At 45.0% G+C, this 25,237-nt stretch overlaps 2 protein-coding genes and 1 long non-coding RNA gene across 4 annotated transcripts in view; all 3 read left to right on the top strand.

Moving 5' to 3' along the window:
- The window catches only part of LOC132383851 (uncharacterized), a 112,441-nt gene extending 107,016 nt beyond the window's left edge, over positions 1-5,425 (top strand). Inside the window, exon 5 of the mRNA XM_059955048.1 lies at positions 5,104-5,425. Coding sequence (XP_059811031.1) covers positions 5,104-5,335 — 232 coding nt within the window. The 3' untranslated portion in view covers positions 5,336-5,425. The remainder of the gene's footprint in view (positions 1-5,103) is intronic.
- A 904-nt stretch (positions 5,426-6,329) lies between these two features.
- LOC132383907 (uncharacterized) lies at positions 6,330-17,471 on the top strand. 2 transcript variants are annotated; one of them, XR_009508794.1, is made up of 3 exons: positions 6,330-6,576; positions 15,094-15,568; positions 16,905-17,471. It is a non-coding gene; the product is annotated as an uncharacterized LOC132383907 (long non-coding RNA). The 2 variants fall into 2 exon arrangements; XR_009508793.1 differs by lacking the exon at positions 6,330-6,576 and adding an exon at positions 14,842-15,009.
- LOC132383886 (histone H2B-like) lies at positions 9,732-10,128 on the top strand. Its single transcript, XM_059955086.1, has one exon. The coding sequence runs from the start codon at positions 9,732-9,734 to the stop codon at positions 10,104-10,106; it is 375 nt and encodes a 124-aa protein (XP_059811069.1). The 3' UTR covers positions 10,107-10,128.
- Positions 17,472-25,237: the final 7,766 nt, after the last annotated feature.

Below are 25,237 nucleotides of genomic sequence, written 5' to 3'. Positions count from 1 at the left end.
CATTACCACCCCATCACCGGTTAAGACAGCTGTAAGGGACCGATATGCCGGTATGTGAATGGGAAACTCAGTTGGAATGGGTTGCCACCAGCAGATCGTGGTTGTTCCAGCTCTCAGAACAAAGTTACTCGATGCAGCAGTACTCGAATCTGCTTCTGATTAAATCTCTCATGACAATCACAGCTCCATTCTCATCTCTCTTTGATATTTCCCTTTTTGTGTTTTATCCCATCGGGAGGAACACCTGAGGTTCTTCAGACCACTCCTCCCTGTGTCTTCTTTCCCTCCCCCTTTCTCATCAGTGTCCCGACATGTAAGGTGCCTATGAAAAGTATTAATGCCCCTTGGAAGTTTTCATGTTTTATTGTTTTACAGTATTGAATCACAGCGTATTAAAATTGGCTTTTTTTTATTGATCAACAGAAGAAGTCTCTTGTGTCAAAGTGAAAACAGATCTCTAAAAAGTGCTCTAAATTAATTACAGATATAAAACACAAATTAATTGTCTGTATACGTATTCACCCCCTTTAATATAACACACCAAATCATCACTGCTGCAGCCAATTGGTTTTAGGAGCTACCTCATCAGTTAACTGGAGATCACCATGTGCAGTCAAGTTGTTTCAATTGATTGTAATAAAATTACACTACTGTTGGTAGTCAGTATCGCAGCAAAAATTACACCATGAAGACAAAAGAACACTCCAGGAAGCTCTGCAAAAAAGCTTATTGAAAAGTACATCTGGAGATTGATGCAAGAAAATTTCCAAGTCACTGAATACCCTTGGAGTCCTGTTCAGTCATAGAAACAAAAAAAAACCTACACCACAACAGAGGCCCTTCCGCCCACAATGTTGTGCCAAACATGCCCCTACCTCAGAAGTTACCAGGCTTACCTATAGCCCTCTATTTCACTGAGCTCCATGTACCTATCTAAAATCTTCTTAAAAGACCCTATCATATCCGCCTCCACCACCATTGCCGGCAGCCCATTCCACACACTCACCACTCTCTGATTAAAAAAACTTACCCCTGGCATTTCCTCTGTACCTACTCCTCAGCACCTTAAACCTGTGTCCTCTTGTGGCAACCATTTCAGCTCTAGGAAAAAGTATCTGACTATCTGCACGATCAATGCCTCTCATCCTCTTGTACACCTCTATCAGGCCAGCTCTCATCCTCCTTCGCTCCAAGGAGAAAAGGCCAAGTTGACTCAACCTATTCTCATAAGGTATGCTCCCCATTCCAGGCAACATCCTTGTAAATCTCCTCTGCACCCTTTCTATGGCTTGCATATACTTCCTGTAGTGAGGCAAACAGTACTGAGCACAGTACTCCAAGTGGGGTCTGACCAGGGCCGGGTATCGCTGCAACATTATCTCTCCAGTCCTAAATTCATTCCCACGATTGATGAAGGCCAATACACCATACGCCTTCTTAACTGTGGAGTCAACCTGTGCAGCTGCTTTGAGCCTCCTATGGACTCGGACCTCAAGATCCCTCTTATCCTTCATACTGCCAAAAGTCGACCTACCTGGACATGGTCCATTCACCGTGCGTTTGTGTGCCTGTCGTAATACGTGACTCCCTTGCTCTTATACTCAACACAGTGACCAGTGGGGACCAGCATTCTGTACACCTTATCCCGTTGTGTAGCCACGTTCTGTGAACTATGTGCCTGGATCCCAAGATCCCCAAGATCACTCTTCTCACCAATGTTGTGAAGGGGTCAATCATTAACATTATACTTTCTTCTTTCATTTGATCTCCCAAAGTGCCATACCACATTCCCTCCCAGATTAAGTTCCTTCTGCAATTTCTCTGCATATGTTTGTGATCTGTGTCACACTGTGTGCATTGATCAATGTTTACACTGTCCACAATTCCATCAATCTTGCTGTCACATGTAAACTTGTAAACCACCCATCAACATTTTCATCCAAAAATTGATATATATCAGAAACAACATAATTCCCAGCATCAATCCTTGTGGATCACCTCTGTAGACTGACTTCCAGCCCGACATAGACTTCTATGCGGAATCCATTTCTGAATTGAAATTGCAATTTATATTGAAACCCACGGGTCTTTTACAAATGCCTTACTAAGGTCTATAGAGATCATGTCCACAGTCTTGCCTTCATCAAGCACCAAGATGTAGGGACTGATTCTTTTTACGTTATATGTCAATGATTTCTTTACCCATTTTCTTCATCTTCCTGTCCTTCCCTATTTCCTCAAAAATACCTGCGCCTCCACCTGTCTCTTATAACCATATAACAATTACAGCACGGAAACAGGCCACCTCGGCCCTTTTAGTCCTTGCTGAATACTTACTCTCACCTAGTCCCACCGACCTGCACTCAGCCCATAACTCTCCATTCCCCTCCTGTGCACATAACTATCCAAATTGACGATGGATTTGTTGCAAAATTTGCAGATGATATGAAGGGACAGGTGGAGGTGCAGGTATTTTTGAGGAAATAGGGAAGGACAGACGGATGAAGAGAATAGGCAAAGAAGTGGCAGATGGAATCCCGAACTGGGAAGTGTATGGACATGCACTTTGGTTGAGGAGATATTAGGGTTGACTATTTTCTAAGTGGAGAGAAGATACAAAAAATTGAGGTGCAGAGGGATTTTGTAGTCATTGTGCTGGTTCTGTAAAGGTTAATTTGCAGGTTGAGTCTGTGGTGAGGATGGCAAATATGATGTTAGCATTCATTTCAAGAGGACTAGAATATAAAAGCAAGGATGTAATGTTGAGATTTATGAAGTATTGGTGAGCTCTCACTTGGATTATTGGGAGCAGTTTTGGGCCCTTTATCTTAGGAAGGATGAGCTGAAATTGGATGGGTTTCAAACAAGATTCTCAAAAATGATTCCAGGATTAAACAGCTTGTCATATGAAGAGTGTTTGATGGCTCTGGGCCTTTATTCCCTGGAAGTTAGAACAATGAGGGATGACTAATTGAAACCTATTGAATGGTGAAAGGCTTTGATAAAGTTGATATGGAGAGGACGGGAGTGTCTAAGACCAGAGGACACAACCTCAGAAGAGAGGGTCTTCCTTTCAGATTGGAGATGAGGAGGAATTTCTTTAGAGTGTGGTGCATCTGTGGAATTCATTGCCACAGGCGGCAGCTGTGGAGGCCAAGACTTTAGGTATATTTAAGGCAGAAGTTGATGGATTCTTGATTGGTCAGTACATGAAGGGATACAGGGAGAAGGCAGGAGATTGGGGCTGAGAGGAAAAATGTATCAGCCAAGAAGAAATGACAGAGCAGACTTGATACACCAAATGGCTTAGTTCTACTCCTGTATCTTATAATCTGTATCACCACCACCGAAACCTCGATCAATTTTGTCAAGCGTGATCTGCCCACATAAAACCATGCTGATTGTCCCTAATCAGGCCATGCCTTTCCAAATGTGCATAAATCCTGTACCTCAATTTCAAACTCGGATCTGCTGGTCTTGAAACAACTCTCGCACGTCAGATGTGGACTTGTCTGACAGTGGCTGCTCCCAATCAATGCCCCGTGGTTTCTGTCTTACTCCCTACTAACCTGCCCTCCTGCAATTCATACAAGATCTGATTTTATTCTTCCTCATCACTAAGAAAAAAAATAAGATCCCAGAATATTCAATGACAATCAGCTGTCAGCTGGCCTGGCTCGTTTCCCAAAACTAATTCCTCCTGTCTGTTCTCTCCTCGGGTTGGGCTCTGTACATAATGTTTCAAACACTCTTCAGATTCAATGAAGAAATCTTGTGCAAGATCCAATCAATTCTAGGGAAGATAAAGTCCCCACACTGGTCATTGGGGTCCAATATGATAATCCTATCAGTGTAACTGCAGATTGCCTCTGCCTTCCAGTTTATTGTGACAATCCCAGTGGGGTAACCTCTGCTTCTGTTAAACCCACCCTACCCCAACTCACGTGTAAAACAATGAAACCCAGGAATGTTGAGCTGCCAGCCCTATCCCTCCGTCAACAGATTACTCCTAATGTTGAAATAAACTCATTTCAGCCCATCAGTCCCAGCAATTTTATTAGCTCTCGTTCTTTTCAGACTGTCTTATCATACGTACTTTCTCCCACTTGCTACTCCAAACTCTGCCAAGTGACACCATCAAACCTCCTGGTGAGGATATTGGTTCCCCTCCGATTCAGATGGAAATGGCCTTGTTTGTCCCGGTCTCCCACTTGCCTGGAAGGGAGCCCATTGATCCATGAATCTGAAGACCTCCCTCCTGCATCAGATCATCATCAACATATTAAAGTGCAGGCATTATCGAATTGTCAGTACACCAGCACAAGGTTTGGGTCATAATTCCGAGATTGCAATCCTGGAAGTCCTGCTTTTTTCCGAGTTCCCGAAAATCACTTTGTAGGACCTCATCCCTGCTCGTTTAACCCCTTCCGTGCAGTAGGAAGAAAGTTCTCCTCTCAATGTACCCGTTCCACCTTCCCTTCGAGAGGCTTTGTAGCTGAAGCCCCACCCACCTCACACCAGCTCCTCAGCCACCACTTTACCTGGGGTTTAGAAGGCGCCAGAAGTGAGGTCTGTATATCCTTATATCTGCCTATGTATCCTGTTACTTTATGTGACCGGACTTTCATTTCCCTCGCGACCCAAAGGAACAATTGTTGTGATGAATTAACCCTCTCATCACTGGAAGTGACTGCACCCTCGGCCACCAACTGCTGTGTGTGAGGGCGCTCGCACTGGTCATGGGGCCGGGGAGGGACAGACCGAGGTTTTCGGGGATTTGCGGAACGGAAAAGCACTTCCTATAATTTAAAGCAGGCGAATCAGCAAACTTCCAGAAATCCTCCGGTCTGTACGTGGTGTGTGAGGGCGTTTTTTTTCCGCTCGAGAGCTGTGTTGCGGATAAACCGTTGGAAATTGGTGGGTGTGGTAAAGTGAAGGCGGAGCTGGACGATGAGAGGCCGCTCTCGGCTCTGTCCGTCACTCTGACTCTGTCTCCTCCCCTCCCCGCCTCTGTCTCTGCGCATTTCTCGGGCAGGTCGGGGCGCTGTGTGTAAAAGGAGACATCAGCAGTCGGTTTGTCACTGAGCAGCGACCTGAGTGAAGCAGCATCATGTCCGGCAGAGGGAAAGGAGGCAAAGGACTGGGCAAAGGCGGAGCGAAGCGGCACCGTAAAGTGCTCCGTGATAATATCCAGGGCATCACCAAACCGGCCATCCGGCGTCTGGCTCGCCGTGGCGGCGTCAAGCGGATCTCGGGTCTGATCAACGAGGAGACCCGCGGGGTGCTGAAGGTTTTCCTGGAGAATGTGATTCCGGGATGCGGTCACCTACACTGAACACGCCAAGCGCAAGACGGTCACTGCCATGGATGTGGTGTACGCTCTGAAACGCCAGGGCCGGACTCTCTATGGGTTCGGCGGCTGAAATACTCCCACTTCCCCCCGTGCACAAAGTAAAGGCTCTTCTAAGAGTCACCCACCGCCTCACAGACGGAGCTGTGTCCACAACTTTTAATTATTTTTATCGATACAGTCAGCTGAGTTACATTTGAAACAGATTAATCTGTTCCGCTTGAAATATTCCTGTGATTATGCCGTTCCAGTCAGTGATTACCGTAAACCCTGAATGTATTAAGATCGATCTTAATCCTTTTATCCGTCTCGGACAGAAAGCAGTTCACTCGTTTCGAGAACGGATTTCGTAATTATGCATTTAAATCTTAATTGAATGAATTAGATATTAAATGCATTAAATGAAACTGACATTGTATAATCCGTGATAAAATTAATGGTAATCATTTTAAAGAAATGTAACCAAGCACCGTTGCTGGGTGCTCTGAAATTGGCGGGCGATTTGAAATTAATCCTGTGCCAAAAAAGTTGTATTCCGTTTGGATGAAGTCCGACCGCCAGTAAATTCCTAGAATTCCTTCAGTGTGTACGTGGTGTGTTAGGGAGTTTTTCCTCTCTCAGGAGCTCTGTGTTTCTGATAAACCGCTGGAAATTGACGGGTGTAGAAGTTGAGAGTCCGGTCTCAGCTCTGTCCGTCACTCTGACTTTGTCTCCTCCACTCCTGTCTCTCTGCGCCCTTCTCGGGCAGGAGTAGTGGAAGAGGATTGGAGGATGGGTTATGTTATGCAGTAACTTGGGATCGGAGGAAAACCGAACACAGGAAACTGCAGATCGTGGTGAAGGGTCCAGGCCTGAAACGTCGGCTGTTTTCTCGCTGCCTGGCCTGCTGAGTTCCTCCGGCATTGTGTGTATCGCTGCAAGGAAAAGCCTGCGAGCTTCAGACTGGCGAGACTCGTGTCTGGAAGGAGAGATCCCGTGATCCAGGGCAGTGGCTACAATATTGGCCTGGTGGTAGGAGACAAAGTCATCGTTTCGACTGGAGACCTGTGATCAAAAGTGTGACTCAGGGATCGAGTCAAGTCTGCTGCGGCAATTCATTTATTAAAGACTCGGCTGACAATATCAATGCCCGGATCTGCAAATTTACCGATGCCACTAAAGTTGGTGATATCGTGGATTGTGGAAAAAAATGTAACCAGCAATACAACAGGACGGTGATGAATGAGGTCAGTGATTTGAGGAATGACAGATAAACGTGAGGTGTTCCATTGTCAATGACGAACCAGGGCAGAACTGCCGTGGGGAATGGTCGGTCCCTGGGAGTGCTGTAAAACAGAGAGACATCGGGGTGCAGATATCGAATTCCTTCAAAGTGTAAACACAGGTAGGCAGGACGGTGAAGGTGGTGTTTGCCACACTTGCATTCATCGGGAGAGTATTGGGCACTGGACCGTGACGTCACATTACAGCTCTACCAAACTTGGGGAAACTACTCTTGGAGCACGGCGTACAGTTATAGTTGCCCAGTGATCAGAGGGTGACATTAAACTAGAGAGGGTGCAAAAGGGATTTAACAGGAGGCTGGATAGACTGGAACATTCTCACCAGAGTGTATATGACATTAGAGAGGCTGATAAAATAATGGCAGACATTGATATGGTCAGTAGTGAATCTGTTATCTCCAGGGTCATGGAGTTGGAAGCTAGAGATTACAGGCATAAAGTGAGAGAGGGAAGAATTAAATGAGACCACGAGGAGCGGGATTGTACACAGAATGCGCTATTTACATGGAACAAACTACTTCCAGTGATGGTATAGGTGGGCACCATTGCAATATCTCTTGCACTGTGGAGAGGGAAGTTTCACAGGGACATGGGCCAAATGTAGGTAATTGACAATGGTTTTCTTTGTCCACTTGGTCAGCATGGATGTGTTGTGCTGAAGGGCCTGTTTCTGTGCTGCATAATTCAGTGAGTATGTCTGCTGCTGTGGCAGATTGGGATGGACTGTGTCAGTAGTGAGAAGGTTTGGGGGATGTCGACAGGAGAGTAAATGGTTGAGGATGGGGCAGATGGAACAGAATGTGGGGAAATGTGAGATCACCCATTCCCAGGATCAAACTGTAAGAGTCATTTCCACATGGGGATGTTCAGAGGGACCTGGGTGTCCTTGTAAACAAATCACTTGAGTTAACATGCAGATACAACAAGTAATGAGAGAGGCAAACACTATTTTGTTCTGTGATCCAGGAGGAGTGGAGAAGAGGGGTACAGATGTCTCACTGGATTCTATAGGGCCCTGGTGAGAGCACACCTTGAATGTAATGTCCGGGTTTGGTCACACTTCCTCAGGAAGGATATCCCTGCAATCGAGGGAGCGCAGTGACTGTTCCCCACACTGACTGGACTGGTTCCAGGGATGGAGGGTTGGTTATGTGAGAGGAGTGGGCTAAGTCTATATTCCCTGCAGTTAATGAGAAAATGAGGAAATCTGTTAGATTCGATCAGGATGTGACAGACAACAGGCAACGAGCATCTTTCCCCTGAAGGAGCATTCCATAACTGAGGAAAGAAACCCTCAGAATGAGGCGTAAATCACTAACACGAGAGCATCTGCTGATGCTGGAAATCTAAAGCAACACAAGATGCTGGAGGAACTCATCAGTACAGGTAGCCTGTATGACAAAGAGTAAACAGTGATTTGGCCTCTACTGCTGCCTGTGGCAAAAAATTCCACAGATTCACCACTCTCTGGCTGAAGGAATTCCTCCTCATCTCCATTCTAAAAGGATGTCCTTCTATTTTGAAGCTGTGTGGGCTGGTTTTAGACACTCCCACCACTAGAAAAATCCTCTCCACATCCACTCAATGAAGCCCTTGCACTATTTGATCAGTTTCAATTTGGTAACCTTTCTTTATTCGATGTTACAGGGAAGAGTGGCCCAGAGCCATGAAAGGCTCTTCATATGACAAGCCAATTAATTGTGGTAAAATTCTCCATTTGTGACGTCATGTTAACAGAAAAAGTTCTGGATTTCGGAGGTTTTTATACTTTAGAATTATGGGTGAATCTGCACACCTTAATCACTAGTTTGTACTGCAGTAAACACTGTTAATTTAACCCATGCGATCCCAGGCACACAGATACAAAATAAAGACAGATGTAAATTTAAAGTATGGAAGTTGAACCTTACTTGGAGGTAAAGCCTGATTACTAGGCCTCAGAACATTGAACTCTACAAATGGTCAAAATACAGCCAAGGGACAAGGTCTAAAATATCAAAACAACATGCCTGTCATTATCTTGGTCGATGGGCTAAACACAAGCTGGGTCTGATCAACCCTGGCTCGGTCACCTGGCCAAAGGAATCTCATGATTAACGACCTGAAACCCCCAATAACCCCAGGTTGCAGTACTGATGATGTATCCCTTAGCACACCAGGTTCTTTAAGCCAAGTGTGGTCAGGCCACATTAATGAAAGGCATCGGGTAGATTAAAGTGGCTCCACTACCCTCTCCACCATAGCTCCACATAACTCATCATACTAAACTCCACAGCCTTATCTCTCCCAGCCCCACATATACATCCACTAGCCCTACCGTCAAACCTAATCCTAAGAAGGTGCACCCACCCATTCTAACCCTGGCCACACACTCACAAACACGATTACTAGTGTAAGTAGGGGGAAGATCCAATAAGGGCAAGTGTTGGACCTGGTGAATGAAGGCATGGGCCAGATCAAAGTGGCAGTGTTGCCTGACTCTGAATCGAGAGTGACGAGATGAAGAAAGACAAAAGGGTGATTCTCCGACTGCCCACATAATCTCTTTGTTATTTTGATTTTGTTCTGATAGTCCTCTGTCTATTTGAATATGTTGGTATAATTCATATTTAATTCCAGTTATTCTTGTCAATGTTGTGTCCGATGAAACGTGTCTGTGATGCTGCTACAAATACGTTGTTCCTTTCACCTGTGCATAAATAAGCTCGATTTGAACTTTATATTGAAATGTTCAAATCTCTCCTTCGCTCCCCTGCTGCCCTGTCATGAACTGAATGTCTTCGTGTTTAATTTTACAATATTTCATCTGATTTTATTTTCATTCTGCTTTTGAAATTTGCGTTTCCCTTTTCAATTTCAGCCCTCACCCCCGCCTGTCTCTGCCCTTCTGTACTTCCTCCCGCATTAAACGACAGCGGTAACCGCCACACATTGGCGCCGCTTCCCATCCCCCATCCGATTGGTGAGTCATTTCTCCAAACAGCCAATGGAAATGCTCAGCGTTCCCATCCTCATTAACATACCACTTTGGGCACTGGCTATTTAGTCCGGGCTCGGAACAGCTTCTGCTTATTATTGTGTTTGAAGCCGAAGGGGAAATGCCTGATGCACCGAAACCCGCTCCCAAGAAGGGCGCCAAGAAAGCTCTGTCCAAACCGGCGAGCAAGACTGGCAAGAAGCGCAAGAGGTCGAGGAAGGAGACTTACGCCATCTACATCTACAAAGTGATGAAGCAGGTTCACCCCGACACCGGCATCTCCTCCAAGGCCATGAGCATCATGAATTCATTCGTGAACGATATCTTCGAGCGCATCGCGGGTGAGGCTTCCCGCCTGGCTCACTACAACAAGCGGTCCACCATCAGCTCCTGGGAGATCCAGACCGCCGTGCGCCTGCTGCTGCTCGGGGAGCTGGCCAAGCACGCCGTGTCCGAAGGGACAAAGGCGGTGACCAAGTACACCAGCTCCAAGTGAAGTCAAGTTTACTGACAAAACAAACGGGAAAATCAAAAGCTCTTTTAAGAGCCACTCACGGTTTCATTAAAAGAGTTACAAAATATTGAGACATGGATTTGAGGTAAGTTTGAAAATTTATTTTTGATGCGCCCAGGAGAGACATTGTCAAATGTCCTGGTGAAATCGGTTATTCATCATCCACGACCCTACCCTCATCAATTTCTCTCATCACCTTATCAACAAACTCTGGATGTTAACGTTGTCATCTGTCTCCCTCCGCTCTTAGAGTGCAATGAAATTTTGAATAACCGCACTGAGATCCCGACGCCAAGTGCAGTGTTACACCAGCCACATCTCCACCACATTGCCAAGCATATCCCAGAACTGGATCCAAAATCAGAATTACTCCCGCTATTAGGAAAAGATTTTCTCCACGTGCACAAGTTTAGGGAGCAGGTCACTGGACCACACGACGACCCCTTTGCCCAACGACTGGATCTGGTCTGGGTGATGATAGAAGAGATCTGCCTTGGCAATGTACACAAACTAACAGTTAACATACTGAAGGCCAATGTGTAAGAGAATGGCCGCCATTCAATTTTTTAACCCTGCACAAGCTACATATGTATTAAGGAAGCACGACAGAGCTTTAACAAGTGTACTAAAGTAACTGACAAGACGCTGGGACAGTCAGTCTTCGCTCAATCTGAACATGATAATAAACTTGCTCCATCACCACAAGACGCCGTCTTCTTAAAAATAATGGACACCAAAGTCTTCAGAGACGAAGCAAATAACTGGGTCGCCACATTACCTTTCAGGGAACCATGCCAGCGCTTGCCAAACAACAAAGAGCAGGCAGTCAAGCGGTTCACGTCTTCGCAAAAAACCCTGAAAAGGAAACCTGAGATGCCGCATCAATACGCAGCATTCATGGAGAAGATCTTCGCTAACGGACATGCTGAAGTTGCACCGCCACTGAGAGAAGGTCAGGAGTCCTGGTACCTCCCAATATTTGGGGTTTACCACCCAGAAAAGCCAATCAGATCAGGGTAGTCTTCGACTCCAGTGCAGAGTGCGCTGGTATCTGCCTTAATGACGTGATCATCACAGGCCCCGACCTCAACAATACTCTTCTCGGAGTCCTGCTGCGCTTCCGGGAGGAGAAGGTCGCAATCCTGGCGAACATCCAGCAGATGTTCCTTTGCTTCTTAGTACAGGAAGACCATTGCAATTTCCACCGTTTCTTATGGGGCAAGGACAATGACAAGAACAAGGAAGTCATTGAGTACCGGATGAAAGACCATGTTTTCGGCAATAGTCCATCACCTGCCGAGGCCATCCATGGACTGCGAAGAGCCATGAGAGTGGGCGCACAGGAGCACGGGGATGACACCGTTAAGTTTGTAGAAAGGCACTTCTATGTCGGTGACGGCTTGATATCACTACAGAAAGAAGACGAAGCAATCGATCTGTTCCGACGGACACAAGCCTCACTCGCTGAGTCAAAACTCCACTTGCACAAGTTTGCATCAAACTATCAGGCAGTAATGGAGGCAATTCCACACGATGACTGTGCTCCGGCAATCAAAGTCCTAGATCTAGATGGAAAAAAACATACACATACAAAGGAATGTGGGTCTCCTTTGAGAGATTACAACTGACACATTCACGTTCTCCGTGCCTACCATGATCAAGCCATTCACCCGCCTTGGAGTTCCCTCCACTGTCAACAGTGTTTTTGATCCCTTGGGTCTACTGGCACCAGTTACGATCCAAGGAAGAGCCCATCTCAGGGAACTTATCTCTCAGCCCTCCAACTGGGATACTCCCCTACCAGAAGACATGCTAAACAGATGGGAGGCTTAGAGAGATTCACTTCAGGATCTAAAACAGCTTCATATCCCACGTAGGTACACTGCTGACGAATTGGCCCAGGCAAAGGATGTCATCCTTAAAGCAACTCAAAGAGCAGCTTTTGCAAGGGAGTTTACGGCCCTCCAAGCTAATAAACCAATACCATAGGACAGCCCTTTGAGGAAACTCAACCCCATCATGAGGAGCGATCTAATTTGCATTGGAGGCTGGTTAATAGACTGTCGCCTTTCAGCTGCAGAATAGAGCCCAGTAATCCTACCCAAAGACAGCCATGTGTCCTTACTGCTTTCTCGCCATCATCATGAACAGTTAAGGCATCAGGACCGTCACCTGATGGAAGCAGCAATCAGGGCACCAGGACTGTGTATCTTAGGAGGGAGAACACTGATCAATTCAGTACTCCGCAAATGTGTAACCTGCAGGAAACTGCGAGGGAAGATGGAAGCTCAACGTATGGCGGACCGCCCATCAGAATGCAGTGAAGCCTGCCCTCCTTTTACATATGTGGGGCTTGATGTATTTGGTCCGTGGACTATCACCACTAGACGCACAAGAGGAGGACAAGCAGAGAGCAAGTGGTGGGCCAATATGTTCAGCTGCATGAGTTCGAGAGCGGTGCACATCGATGTAATCGAATCTTTGGATACATCCAGCTGCATTAATGCTCTCAGGCGCTTCTTTGCACCAAGAGTCCCTGCAAAGCAGTTGAGTTCTGATTGCGGCACGAACTTTGTTGGAACGTCCAAGGGGCTCGGGATGGACAAGACGGTGTAAAGGTACCTCAGTCAGCAGGAATGCAACTGGGAGTTCAACACACCACACGCCTCTCACATGGGAGGCGCATGGGAGCGGATGATTGGTATCGCCAGAAGGATTCTTGATTCAGTGTTTCTGCAGCAACGCACCCGACTGACCCACGAAGTACTGTGCACACTAATGGCAGAGGTTTCATCCAATATAAATGCACGACCACGCCTACCTGTCTCTTCTGACCTGGAAAGCCCTTTCATACTCTCTCCATTAATGCTCCTTCCGCAGAAGACAGGATCTCCCCCTCCACCTGGGGACTTCTAGGATAATAATTTGTACACAAAACAATGGACACAGGTTCAGGCACTCTCAAATCAGTTCTGGTCTCTTTGGAGACATGAATATCTCACTTTGTTGCAACTGTTACGTACACGTGACACATGACAGTGGAGCCCTTGTCACGTGACTGGGGTTGAATCTGTACTGGACTTGAGGTGATGGTCTTGTGATGGTGGTGACGTCATTGTCCCGCCAGTAGAGATCATGTGACGGTTTTTTTCTACAGTTTATAAAAGATAGACCCCACCCTGTGAGGAGGGGCAGTTCGTGGCTGGATTTGCCAGGTTGACTTCATGCCACTGCGTGTTTTAAGTGCTGACGCAGTTTAGTTGAAAGATGAAGTTTTTATTTAATGCCTAAAGTTTAAGAGGTCATTGCCAGCAGGTTCTTTACGATCCTGTTAGTTCGAAATTAGTGGAGAGTGAAGATTGGAAGTTGGAAGTTAAAGATCGAGGAGAATCGCTTTCTACGGTGAAATGGGGCCAACCTTTGTTTGATCCTTATTTGGAAGGATTTCGTTGACTATCTTCGTCTTAATCCCTAGGTTTAACTAGAAAGGATTGAAGGTAGTGGAGAAGGAAAGGTCAGTGCCTTTAAGCCGTTCTGTTTGGTAAATTCTTCGTGGGAAGTTCGACGTCGGGGATCGAAGCAAGCGACGTGAAAGAGAACCTAAATTGTCCTATAAAGTCTTTCCTTTTAAATGGACTGTGAGCATATCGAACTTTTGGCAATACCACTTTTAAGAACTTTTTTTGGAATATCACTTTAAGAACTGTTTGGGCTGCCGCTCAGCAGCTGTTTCCGGTTACGGTAGTGTTTGTTTACTTTTGGTGGGTTTGTTTTCTGTGTTTAATAAACGTATTGTTTGTTATAAGAAACCCTTGCCGAACACATATATTTATTGTTGCCTGAATACGTAAAACAACATAGACAAAAGTGGACAGAGCCTCGCAGGAATCTTCAAGTTGGAGATTTAGTACCGCTCAGAGTCAAGCAGATCGTCCGCAACTGCTGGCCAATGGCTAGAATCACTGCCACACTCCCTGGGAAGGATGAATATGTCAGGAAGGTTAAGCAAGGTGATGTGAAAACTTACCAATGGCCAGTTGCAAAAGTCATTCTACTTTTATCTAAGGACTGATTTAGAGACTGAAGTTTGTATTATGTTCTTAGTGACCTTACAAAGGACAGGTGTGGAGTGTGTTCCCCTGAAGGCATTCGTTTATTGTATTATATTTTCGCTTTAGTAATTCGTTTGTAATAATTTTCTAGTTAAAGTTAAGGTTGTTGAAAGTAAATTCATTGTCTGTGCTATATCGCGGAATTCGATGATGTCACACCCAGTTTCGCTGCATCCTGTGGGAAAATACCGATTTGGAGAATCAGGAAGGAGGGAGCTTATGTGTGCAGGATAAGCGCGAGAAAAGTTTTCTTTCTACGCACTAGAAACATCATAGAAGCAACGCCGTAAGTTCATAAGATAATCGATATGTTGAAGTAAAAAGTAAAAAAGTACTGTTATTTCTCATAAAAGTAATGACGGTTGATAATCTTTATGTTCTTTGTTATTTAATGAGTTGCGGATAGTTTGTGTTGAATTGTATTTAAAACAGTTGATGGCTTAGGCAGATTCTGACTGTATGTTGTACTTTAATCAAATATAGTTTGTTGTAGTTTTCTTTTTACAAGTATTTATGATGAAGATATGATGCCAAGAAGGAAACAAATACTGTATATATTTTGTATTGTTCTATCAACAGTTTTCATCATATGTTAATGCGGAAGAGTGAACAGTAAACGGTTAATATTACTGGGATTGCCCCTCATTGCCCGGTTTATACTTGGTGTTTAGTTCAGAGTTTTTACACCTGTGCGAGAACACAACAGAGTCAGAAAGGAGAGTGCGAGGGAAATCCGTGCCTTCACCCAGCTCAGGCTACCCTGCATAGACTCGGTGAGACTCCGTCCGTCTACCTGCGAGCTCGGAGCTGTAAAATGTCATCGATCTGAATTGTGAACTCTGTTTCTCTCTCCACAGACGCTGCCTCGCCTGCGAAGTATTTTCGGCAGTTTCAGCTTTTAGTTCAGGAACAAAGAAGGACTATCCAGCTTTTCCAGCTTGCTCCGCCAGTCAGTCCGAACCTGCCTGGATGTCTCGAAATTTCGGTATGGATCCCCCTTCACCATTCCTCTTCTCCTGTTCCCTCTCTTACCGTATCTCCTTGCTTGCCCATCGCCTCCCTCTGGTTCTCCTCCTCCCTTTGCTTTCTTTCATGTCCATCTGTCCACTCCTATCAGACTCCCTCTTTTCTTTTGCCAAACAACTTCCCAACTGTTTGCTTCACCCCAGCCCCTGCCGGTTTCACCAATCGCCTTGCTTCTCCTTTTCCTCTCTCCACCTTCTAATTCTACCACTCATCTTTTTTTGTCTCCTCCAGTCTTGCTGAAGGGTCTCGGCCCGAATTCTCTTTTCCATTGATGCTGCCTGGCCTGCTGAGTTCGTCAAGAACTTTGTGAGTGTTGATCAGTGTCTTCTATCTCACATATGAAACCAGTGAATCTGCTTCCTCATAACATCTCCTCAAATCTTTGATTAAGTATGTATTCAGAGAAATGTTGTTATATAGCAAAAATAAAACCCAAATTGATTATTTGAATAAAAACTATCAACACATACCAAAGCAAATGGTAGAAAATGTATTTAAAAGTCCTTTTTTGATTACAGAAATGGAGCCTTTCCCTCCAAGAGGCAGTCTCTTGATATCAGTTGTTTCTATTGTCTGGGAATGATTTCCCAACATTAAAGTGATGTTATATGAGATGGTGAATCTAGCTCTCTCACTCACTCACTCAGACACACGCACACACAAACACACACACACACACACACACACACACACACGAGTTAAATGCAGAAAACGCTGTGGCTGGAAAACTGAAGGAGTAAATATGAGAATACAGTGGGCATATTCAACGAAAGACAGGCCTTGAAATAACCAAGAGGAATTGGCTAAATATTAGTTGCATTTGGACATCAATAAGTACACGATGGCCATAACCTCCTGGCAGCGTGTTCTGCCTTTGGACAGAAGGCGCTCTGGAAAGCAACAACGTAAGAAACACTGGAAACATTTTGAGGTCTTTAAGCTTTCAATGAATTGGAATTATAGGAATGAATTGGCAAACTCGGCACAAGAAATTTAATGAAGAAAGTGAGAAGGGAATCTATGAGAAAACCCGAGTGAGATCACAGTGCAGATGCTGAGGGACGAGGGAGTAGCAGGGAGGGAAAGATGAGGTAGGAAATATAAAGTCCTCAGTGTTATCATTTCAGGTTATCTCTCCTGGGCCCAACACATACCTCCTATTACAAAGAAGGCACCGCAGCGCTCTACATGTCATCTAAAAGTTTGACAGACTTCAATAGATGTGTAGGTGGAGAGTCATTGACTGAAGGCATGAGGACCTGGCATGGAACCACCAGTGCCTTTCTACGGGAAAACTCACAGAAATTAATGAATGGACCCCGTCCTACACAAGTAAAGGCCTCCCCACCGCTGAGCACATATAAACGGAATACAGGGCCCCGACCCTGGAGGTCATGCTCTCTTCCCACAGCCCCTCTCAAAACTGCTGATTTCATGTTATTGGTTATTGATTTATTATTAGTATTTTGTTTGTTCTTTCTTGTTTACTCAGTGTTGTTTGATTACTCATTTGTTGTTTTTGTTGAGTGCGGTCTTTCAAAGATTCTGTTGTGTTTCGTTGTATTTACTGTGGATTTTCATGTGGTTACATGTATATACTTCGGTAATAAATATAGATTAATCTTTCAAGTTTGAACTTTAGGGAGAGGAATCCATTGGGCGAGACGTGGATGTTGTTTCACACCGTTGTGTAGGAGACGAAAAATTTGAGGCCCGCAGCTTTATTATCTGGGACAGGTTTGTGGAAGAAGACGGCACCAAACGGAAAGCTTATGTATTGACATACAAGAAAAGAATCCGTGGAATTCATTGCTGACGAAGCCAAGACATTTGGTATATTAAAAGCGGATGGCTCTAGAGGTAAAGTAATTAGATATATTTAAAGCGGACGTAAGTAAGTTATTAAATATTAAGAGTGACACACTTTATGGGAAGACGGCAGGAGAACAGGATTAGGAGGGATAATAAATCAGCCACGATGTAATGGAGGATCTGACTCCAGGGGCCGAATGACATAATAATGTTCCTATGTCTGATGATAGAATGGGGGAACAGACTCCATTGGCCGAATGACATAATATTATTCCTATGTCTGATGATGATCACCCGACGGAGAATCTCACCAGGTCCCTCAACACCAGCTCCATAGCAAAGAAAGCCCAGCAGCGTCTCTACTTTCGGCGAAGTCTGAGGAAAGTCCATCTCCCACCCCCTCATCTGCATCACATTCTAAAGGGATTGTATTGAGAACATCCTGAGCAACTGTATCACTGCTTGGTTCGGAAATTGCACCATCTCGGATCGCAAGACACTGCCGCAGATAGTGAGGTCAGCTGAGAACATCTTCGGGGTCTCTGTTCCTGCCATTACGGACAATTACACTACACGCTGCATCCACAAGGGAAACAGCATTATGAAGGACTCCATGCACCCCTGATAAAACCACTTCACCCTCCTGCCATCTGGGAAAAGGCTCCAAAGCATTCGGGCGCTCACGAAAAGACTATGTAACAGTTTCTTGCCCCAAGCTATCAGACTCCTCAACACTCAAAGCCTGGACTGACACCTTGCCCTACTGTCCTGTGTATTATTTATTCTAATGCCTGCACTGTTTTGTGCATTTTATGCAGTCTAGTATAGGTCTGTAGTCTCGTGTAGCTTTCTCTGTGTTCTGTTGTTCAGATTTTTTTTAATTACGTAGTTCGGTCTAGGTTTTTTTTGTACGGTGATATGCAACACCATGGTCCTGAAAAATGTTGTCTCGTTTTTACTATGCACAGTACCAGCAGCTGTGGTCGAAATGAAAGTGAAAGCTGACTTGACTTGACTTGAGAATGGAGGAGCAGTCTCCATGGGCCGAATGAAAAAATACTGTTCCTATGTCTGATGCCGTTATACGCTGATAGCATTGATTCTGAGATATGAATATGGATCACTGTGTCCAATTGATCAAAGAAGGTTTAACGAATTGTTTCAACTGCAGTAATTAAACTGAATTAATATTACTTTGAAGTGAACTGTGCATTAAACCTCTGCACTATATTAGAGATTGACTGGATAAGGTGGATGTGTGGAGGCTCCTTCCTATCATGGGGATAGCCAGGTCCAGAGGGTGCAGCCTCAAAATTGAGGGGTAACCTTTCAAATAGGTGGTAAAGAGGATTTTTTTTAGCCAGAGAGTAGTGAGTCTATGGAATCCTCTGCCACAGACTCTGGTGGAGGCCACGTCAGTGGGTATATTTAAAGTGGAAATTGAAAGTTTACTCATAGGTCAGGGCACCAGCGGTAATGGCGAGAAGGTAGGTGTAAGGGGTTGAATGGTATCTGGGATCAGCCGTAATGAAATGGCAGAGTCGTTGGACTGAAAGGCCTAATTCTGCCCCGGTCTTATGGTCTTACACCAATCTCCTTCTAGCATCTCACATCACCACCCCTCCCCCCACCAACACACCTTGCCCCTCTCCTGGTCTCACCTGCCTTGTAATCCACCCCCTCCCACTGGCTTCTGCCCTTTATTTCAAGTCAAGTCAAGTCAAGTCACTTTTATTGTCATTTCGACCATAACTGCTGGTACAGTACATAGTAAAAATGAGACAATGTTTTTCAGGACCACGGTGTTACATGACACAGTACAAAACTAGACTGAACTACATAAATAAACAAGACAGAGAAAGCTACACTGGACTACAGAACTACACAGGACTGCGTAAAGTGCACAAAAAAGGTGCAGGCACTACAATAAATAATAAACAGGACAACAGAGCAAGGTGTCAGTCCAGGCTCTGGGTATTGAGGAGTCTGAAAGCTTGGGGGAAGAAACTGTTAAATAGTCTTGTCGTGAGAGCCCAAATGCTTTGGAACCTTTTCCCAAACGGCAGGAGGGAGAAGAGATTGTATGAGGGGTGCACAGGGACCTTCATAATGCTGTTTGCTTTGCGGATGCAGTGTGTCATGTAAATATTCGTGATAGCAGGAAATGAGATCCCAATGATCTTCTCAGCTGACCTCACTATCCACTGCAGGGTCTCGTGATCTGAGATGGTGCAACCAGGCAGTGAAGCAGTTGCTCAGGATGCTTTCAATACAACCCCTGTAGAATATGATGAAAATGGGGGGTGGGAGATGGACTTTACTCAGCCTTCGCAGAAAGTAGAGATGCTGCTGGGCTCTCTTTGCTCTGGAGCTGGTGTTGAGGGACCAGGAGAGTTTCTTCGCCTGATGAACACCAAGAAATTCGGTGCTCCTAACGATCTCTACCGAGGACCTGTCGATGTTCAGCGGGGAGTGGTCGCTCTGCGCCCTCCTGAAGTCAACAACCATCTCTTTTGTTTTATTCACATTAAGAGACAGGTTGTTGGCTCTGCACCAGTCCATTAGCTGCTGCAACTCCTCTCTGTAAGCTGACTCGTCATTCTTGCTGATGAGACCCACCATGGTCTTGTCATTGCTGAACTTGATGATGTGGTTCGAGTTGTGTGTTGGAGCACAGCTGTGGGTTAGCAGAGTGAACAGCAGTGGACTGAAAACACAGCCTGTATTCAGTGTGATGGTGTTGGAGATGCAGACTGACTGAGGTCTTCCAGTCAGGAAGTCTAGGATCCAGTTGCTGAGGGAGGTGTTTAGCTTTCCAATCAGTTTCTGAGGGTGATTTTGTTGAATGCTGAACTGAAGTCTATGAACAGCATCCAAACATATATGTCGTTTTTGTCCAGGTGGGTTAGGGCCAGGTGTTGGGCGGTGGCAATGGTGTCATCTGTTGAGCGGTTGGGACGGTATGCAAACTGCTGGGGGTCCAGTGGGGGGGCTGCAGGGTCTTGATATGCCTCATGACGAGCCTCTCGAAACTCTTCAGGATGATGGATGTAAGTGCAATGGGATGGTAGTCACTTGGGAAGGACACTGAAGACTTCTTTGACACAGGGACGATTGTGGCGACCTTGAAGCATGTTGGAACTGTGGCGCTGCACAGGGAAATGTTGAAGATGTCAGTGAGAATGTCTGCCAGATGGTCTGCACATCCTCTGAGCACTCTATCAGGAATGTTGTCTGGCCCAGCAGCCTTCCGTGGGTTGACTCTGCACAGGGCTCTTCTCGTATCGGCCACAGTGAGACACAGCACCTGGTCATTTGTAGAAGAGGTGGACATCCTCGCCACCATGTCATTTTCTGCCTCAACCCAGGCGTACAAGTTATTCAGCGCATCTGTGAGGGAAGCATCACCTGCACAGTCAGGTGATGTTGTCCTGTAATTGTTGCTGTCCTGTATGCCCTAGTCGTAGTACTGATGGAGGTTCTCAGACTGAAATATCAAGTCTCTGCTGAGTTCCTCCAGCATCTTGTCTGTGTTTGCCTCAGTCCATGTATTGATTAGACTAATCAACCAGGTACAGTAGAGGAAAATACAAAATCGAAGAACAGATGAAGAGGCAACGGCTGCTGGTAGACTAGAGGAGTGTGAATTTTTCAGGAACCAGTGATGAGAAACAAAAACTAAAAAGAACAAGGATAAAACAGATAAGTCGACTCAATAATTTGCATTGGTGTTCAGTGGGGACACAGCAAGCATCCCACAGATATTTAATGATGACATTTCAACATTGTGCAATAATATGTAACAATTGCCATCAGGAGGGAAAATCTAATGGGACTAAAAGTAAACACTACCAGGTCCCAATGACCTGCACTCAAGGGTTTCACAGAGGGTGGCTGGAAAGAAAGTGCTGATAAATTGTAGTAAAACTCACTGTGTGCCAGGAAGTTCTCAGTGGAGTGGAAATCCATTGTTGAAATAGGGCGGAAGACAAAACCAAGTAACTGTGGTCCTGTTAACTTCACATCTATGGTTGGTGAGGTGCAGGAGTCTGTAATAAATGCAGAAATAACAATTTATTTAGTAAAGATTTATGTGATCAAATGAAATTGATGTAGCGACCCACTTTCTGTGCAGGCGAACTGGCTCACAAATAGCCCACTCGTGGGGAAAGATTTTGGTATTGCACCTCTGACGTCATTTCTGCCCGGAGAGGGCAGGAGCAAGGGATTAAAAAGCCAGCGCCGTGAAGTTTGAATCAAATAGTGTCGAAACGACTTACTGACTGTGTGTTGTTGTTTCCAGCTCTGTACGTAGTACATTGCTACATTGACATATTTTAGTGATCTGCCGACCTAAAGGAAGGTGTGAGGTGGGAGTTCTCTTGAAGTCGAGAACCACCTCCTATGTCTTGTTGACACTGAGCAAAAGGTTACTTGCCTGGTACCAGGCCTGAAGCTCTTCCACTTCCTCCGTACGCAATCTCATCGTTGCTGATGATGAGCCCCTCCACTGTCCTCTCACCAGCGAACATGGCAATGTAATTACTCGGGTGTTTGGCTCTGCAGTCACCTGTGAGCAGAGTATATAGGAATGGTCTCAGCACACAGACCTGGGAAACAACTCTGTTGAGGATGAAAATTAAGAAACCAGTCAAGGACAACACTGTGTGGCCTAATCTCCATGCTTCAGTATTCTTTTAAACAGTCTGACTGAGAGGCGTTCAAGGAGGCTGCCACAAACAGAGCAGACACAGACCTCAAGGAATTTGTCTCATCTGTTGTCTACTATATCTCTAAGTGTATTTTGACATTGGTACCCCAAGAACAGTCATCTCACAGCCCACCAGAAGCCCTGGTTGAGTGCAGAGGTGCTCTCCCAAACAAAAGTCCAGGACATTCTGTGAAGAAGGCTGAGAGGAACCTAACAGAATAAACAGATTTTTTTCAGGCTGGGATGATGTAACTAGTGGAGTGTCCCAGGGACCACTTCTGTGCTGTCAATTATTTACTATTGATACAAATGATCAGGAGGATGGAGCAGAGAGTAAGGGATCCAAAGATGTCAATAATGGGGAATGCGGTGGGGACATGCGATGGGATATTTGGTCTCCGGAAGAGGATAGGGAGAAGCTGGCTGAGTAGAATACTTGGTAAATGGAATTTAATGTGGGAACATGTGATAGTGTGAGCAGATATAGGATGAGTAATTAAACTATAATTTATGTGGTTCCTTCAGGTTGTTACAGACAGAGGTGGTAATTGGACCAATTCCCACTACATATTAAAAGCTCCCAATGATGTGCACCTCAAATAGCCTCTGACAACCAAGTGCAGCTCCAGGGCATGACATGCGCCTCAGCTAATAAGCTCAGCAGAACCATTTCTACCAGTTTTCTTAAAACCAGTCTCTTTGGGCAGATGGGGTTTCTTTCGTGTGGTTGGCAGCTTATCTAGGAGAAGCAAAATTCTGATCTCAAATCTCTGCTGAATTATGGCTGTACCGACTCATGGGGAAGACTTTGGGAGGAAAAAAACCCAAGGAAAAAAATCTGGAGCTGGAGTCCCTCAGGCAGTCCTACATTCAGTTCAACACTGACTGGCAACTCCAGTGGCGCTGCTGGTGCCAAACTGTATCCGTCTTTGCCGTTCCTTTGAGTTCATCCAATGCATAGAAAGGGGGAGCTCGCTACATTGGCAACAGTTTGCTCTCCATATTATACTGCCCAGGCTTGTGCATCTGAACAGCTACAACACAACATACATGGTCTACCCTGACCAAAGGAGGCCTCTCACAGTATTATTGTGCAGAGAAGTTGTAAGTGGGAAATTGAGATAGTGCAGGTGTCCTGCACAACAAAATAGAGATGGGTTTAGCGGGAGGTTCATTAGATCAGACATGTACAAGGTCCAGAAAGTGAATAGTGCACTGACATTTATTGATGCAGAAACAGACAAGTGTTGTTACAGTGTCAGACCATAAGATAGAGCAGCAGAATTACCCATTTGGACCATTGAGTCTGATTGGCAATTTCATCATGGCTGATAGATTTTGCCACTTAGCCCCAATCTCCTGCCTTCTCCCCGTATCCCTTCATGTCCCGACCAAACAAAAATTTATCAACCTCTGCCTTAAAAATACCCAAGGACTTGACCTCCATAGCCTCCTGTGACAAGGAATTCCATAGATTCCCATAGCCCCATCTTTTAATATACTTTTTTCCCCTCCAGTCCTATTGAAATGTCTCAGCTCGAAATGTTGTCTGCTCTCTTTTCCATAGCTGCTGCCTGACCTGCTGAGTTGCTCCAGTATTAAGTGTTTTGTTCCACAGATCCACCACTCTTTGACTGAAGAAACTGCTGCTCAGCTCCTTTCCAAAAAGACTGCCCTCAGTTCTTAGACTCCCACTCTTTAGGAAACTTTCTCTCCACATTCAGGCCTTTCAAAACTCAATAGGTCTCAATGAGGTCACCCTTCATTCTTTGAAATCTAGTGCGTAATACTCCAAATGTGCCTCACTAGTGCCTAATAAAACCTCAATATTTACCCTTGATTTTTTATTTAGTCCACTCGAAATGAATGTTAAGATCGCATTTGCTTTCCTCACCAACTCGACCTGCAAATTATGCTTTGGGGAATCCTGAATGAGGTCTCCTAAGTCCCTTTGTACCTCAGATTTTTGAATTTTCCCTCCATTTAGAAACTAGTCCACACCTTTATTTCTTCTACCATAGTGCATGACCGTAGACTTAAGCAACACTGTATTCCATCTGCCACTTCTTTGCCCATTCTCCTAATCTGTCTGAATCCCTTTCCAGCCTTTCTACTGAATCAAATCTGCTGCCTCTCTGCCATCTTCGCATCATCGTCCATGTCACTGATATGTTGATAGCTCCTGGACTGGTCAGGGCCTGAAGGGTTACGGGGAGAAGGCAGGAGAGTGGGGCTGAGAGGACAACTGAATCAGTCATGATGAAGTGATGGAGCAGACTCGATGGGCCAAATGGCCTAATTCTGCTCCTATATCTGGTAAAAAGAAGCCGTCCCAACACAGACGCCTGGGCAGAGCATGACTAATTATTGGCAACAAACTGAAAAAGGCTCCCTTTGTTCCCACTTTTTGCCTCCTGCCAATTGGCTTCTGCTTTATCCATGCTAATATTTTTCCCATGGTATCTTTGGCAGTTAACTTGTTTAGCAGCCTCATGTGTGGCACCTTGTAAAAGGCCTTATGAAAATCCAAATTCCCTAACATCCACTGATTCTTCTTTGTCTATCTTGCTTGTTAGTTCTTCAAATAATTTCAACAGATTTGTCAGGCAAGATTTTCCCTTGAGAAAATTCCTTGAGGTTTTGGCCCAAGTACCCGAAAACCATAACAATTGCCTCCAACATCTTCCCAATCACCCTGGTCAGATTAACTGCCCTATAATTTTCTTTCTTCTGTCTCTCTTCCTTCTTGGAGCAATATTTGCAATTTCCTGTTCTTCTGGAACGATGCCGGAGTCAATTGATTCTTTAAACATCATTACTAATGCATCCACAATCTCATCAAGCACCTCTCTTAGAATCTCAGGGCCCAGACCATCTACTCCAGGTGATGTATCTACTCTCAGACCTTTAAATCTCCAAACAACATTCTCCCTGGTAATGACAACCTCACACAGTTCCTACCCTAGCACACTGCAAGTGCTTTTAACAACAAAGACTGACGCAAAATACTTAATCAATTTTTCCACCATTACTACCACTCCAGCATAGTTTTTAATGGTCCAATATGTACGCTTGCCTCTCTTTACCTTTGTATTCCATATTTTCTTTCTTAATGACTTTAGCTGACTTATGCTCGCTTTGAAAAGCTTCTGAATCCTCAAATGTCCCACTGATTTTTACTCTACCATATGCCCCCTCTTTGACTTTTATGTTGGCTTTGACTTCACTTGTTCGCCACGTTTGTGTCATCTTGACTTTGGAATACTTCTTCCTTTTTTTGATGTATATATCCCATACCTTCCAAATTGCTTTCACAAATTCCAACCATTGTTGCTCTGCCACCATACTTGCCTGTGTTCTTTTCAGATCAATTTTGCTCAGCTCCTCTCTCATACCCCTGTGATTCTCTTTACTCGATTGTGCACAGTGATGGATTTGGGGAGGTTAAAGCA

Source organism: Hypanus sabinus, chromosome 31 (assembly GCF_030144855.1).
Source record: "Hypanus sabinus isolate sHypSab1 chromosome 31, sHypSab1.hap1, whole genome shotgun sequence".
NCBI classification, from domain to species: Eukaryota; Metazoa; Chordata; class Chondrichthyes; order Myliobatiformes; family Dasyatidae; genus Hypanus; species Hypanus sabinus.
This window is presented reverse-complemented; position numbering and strand designations above follow the sequence as displayed.

Coding starts and splice junctions, on each gene's coding strand:
- LOC132383886 (XM_059955086.1), top strand. CDS start 9,732: ATGCCTGATGCACCGAAACCCGCTCCCAAGAAGGGCGCCAAGAAAGCT.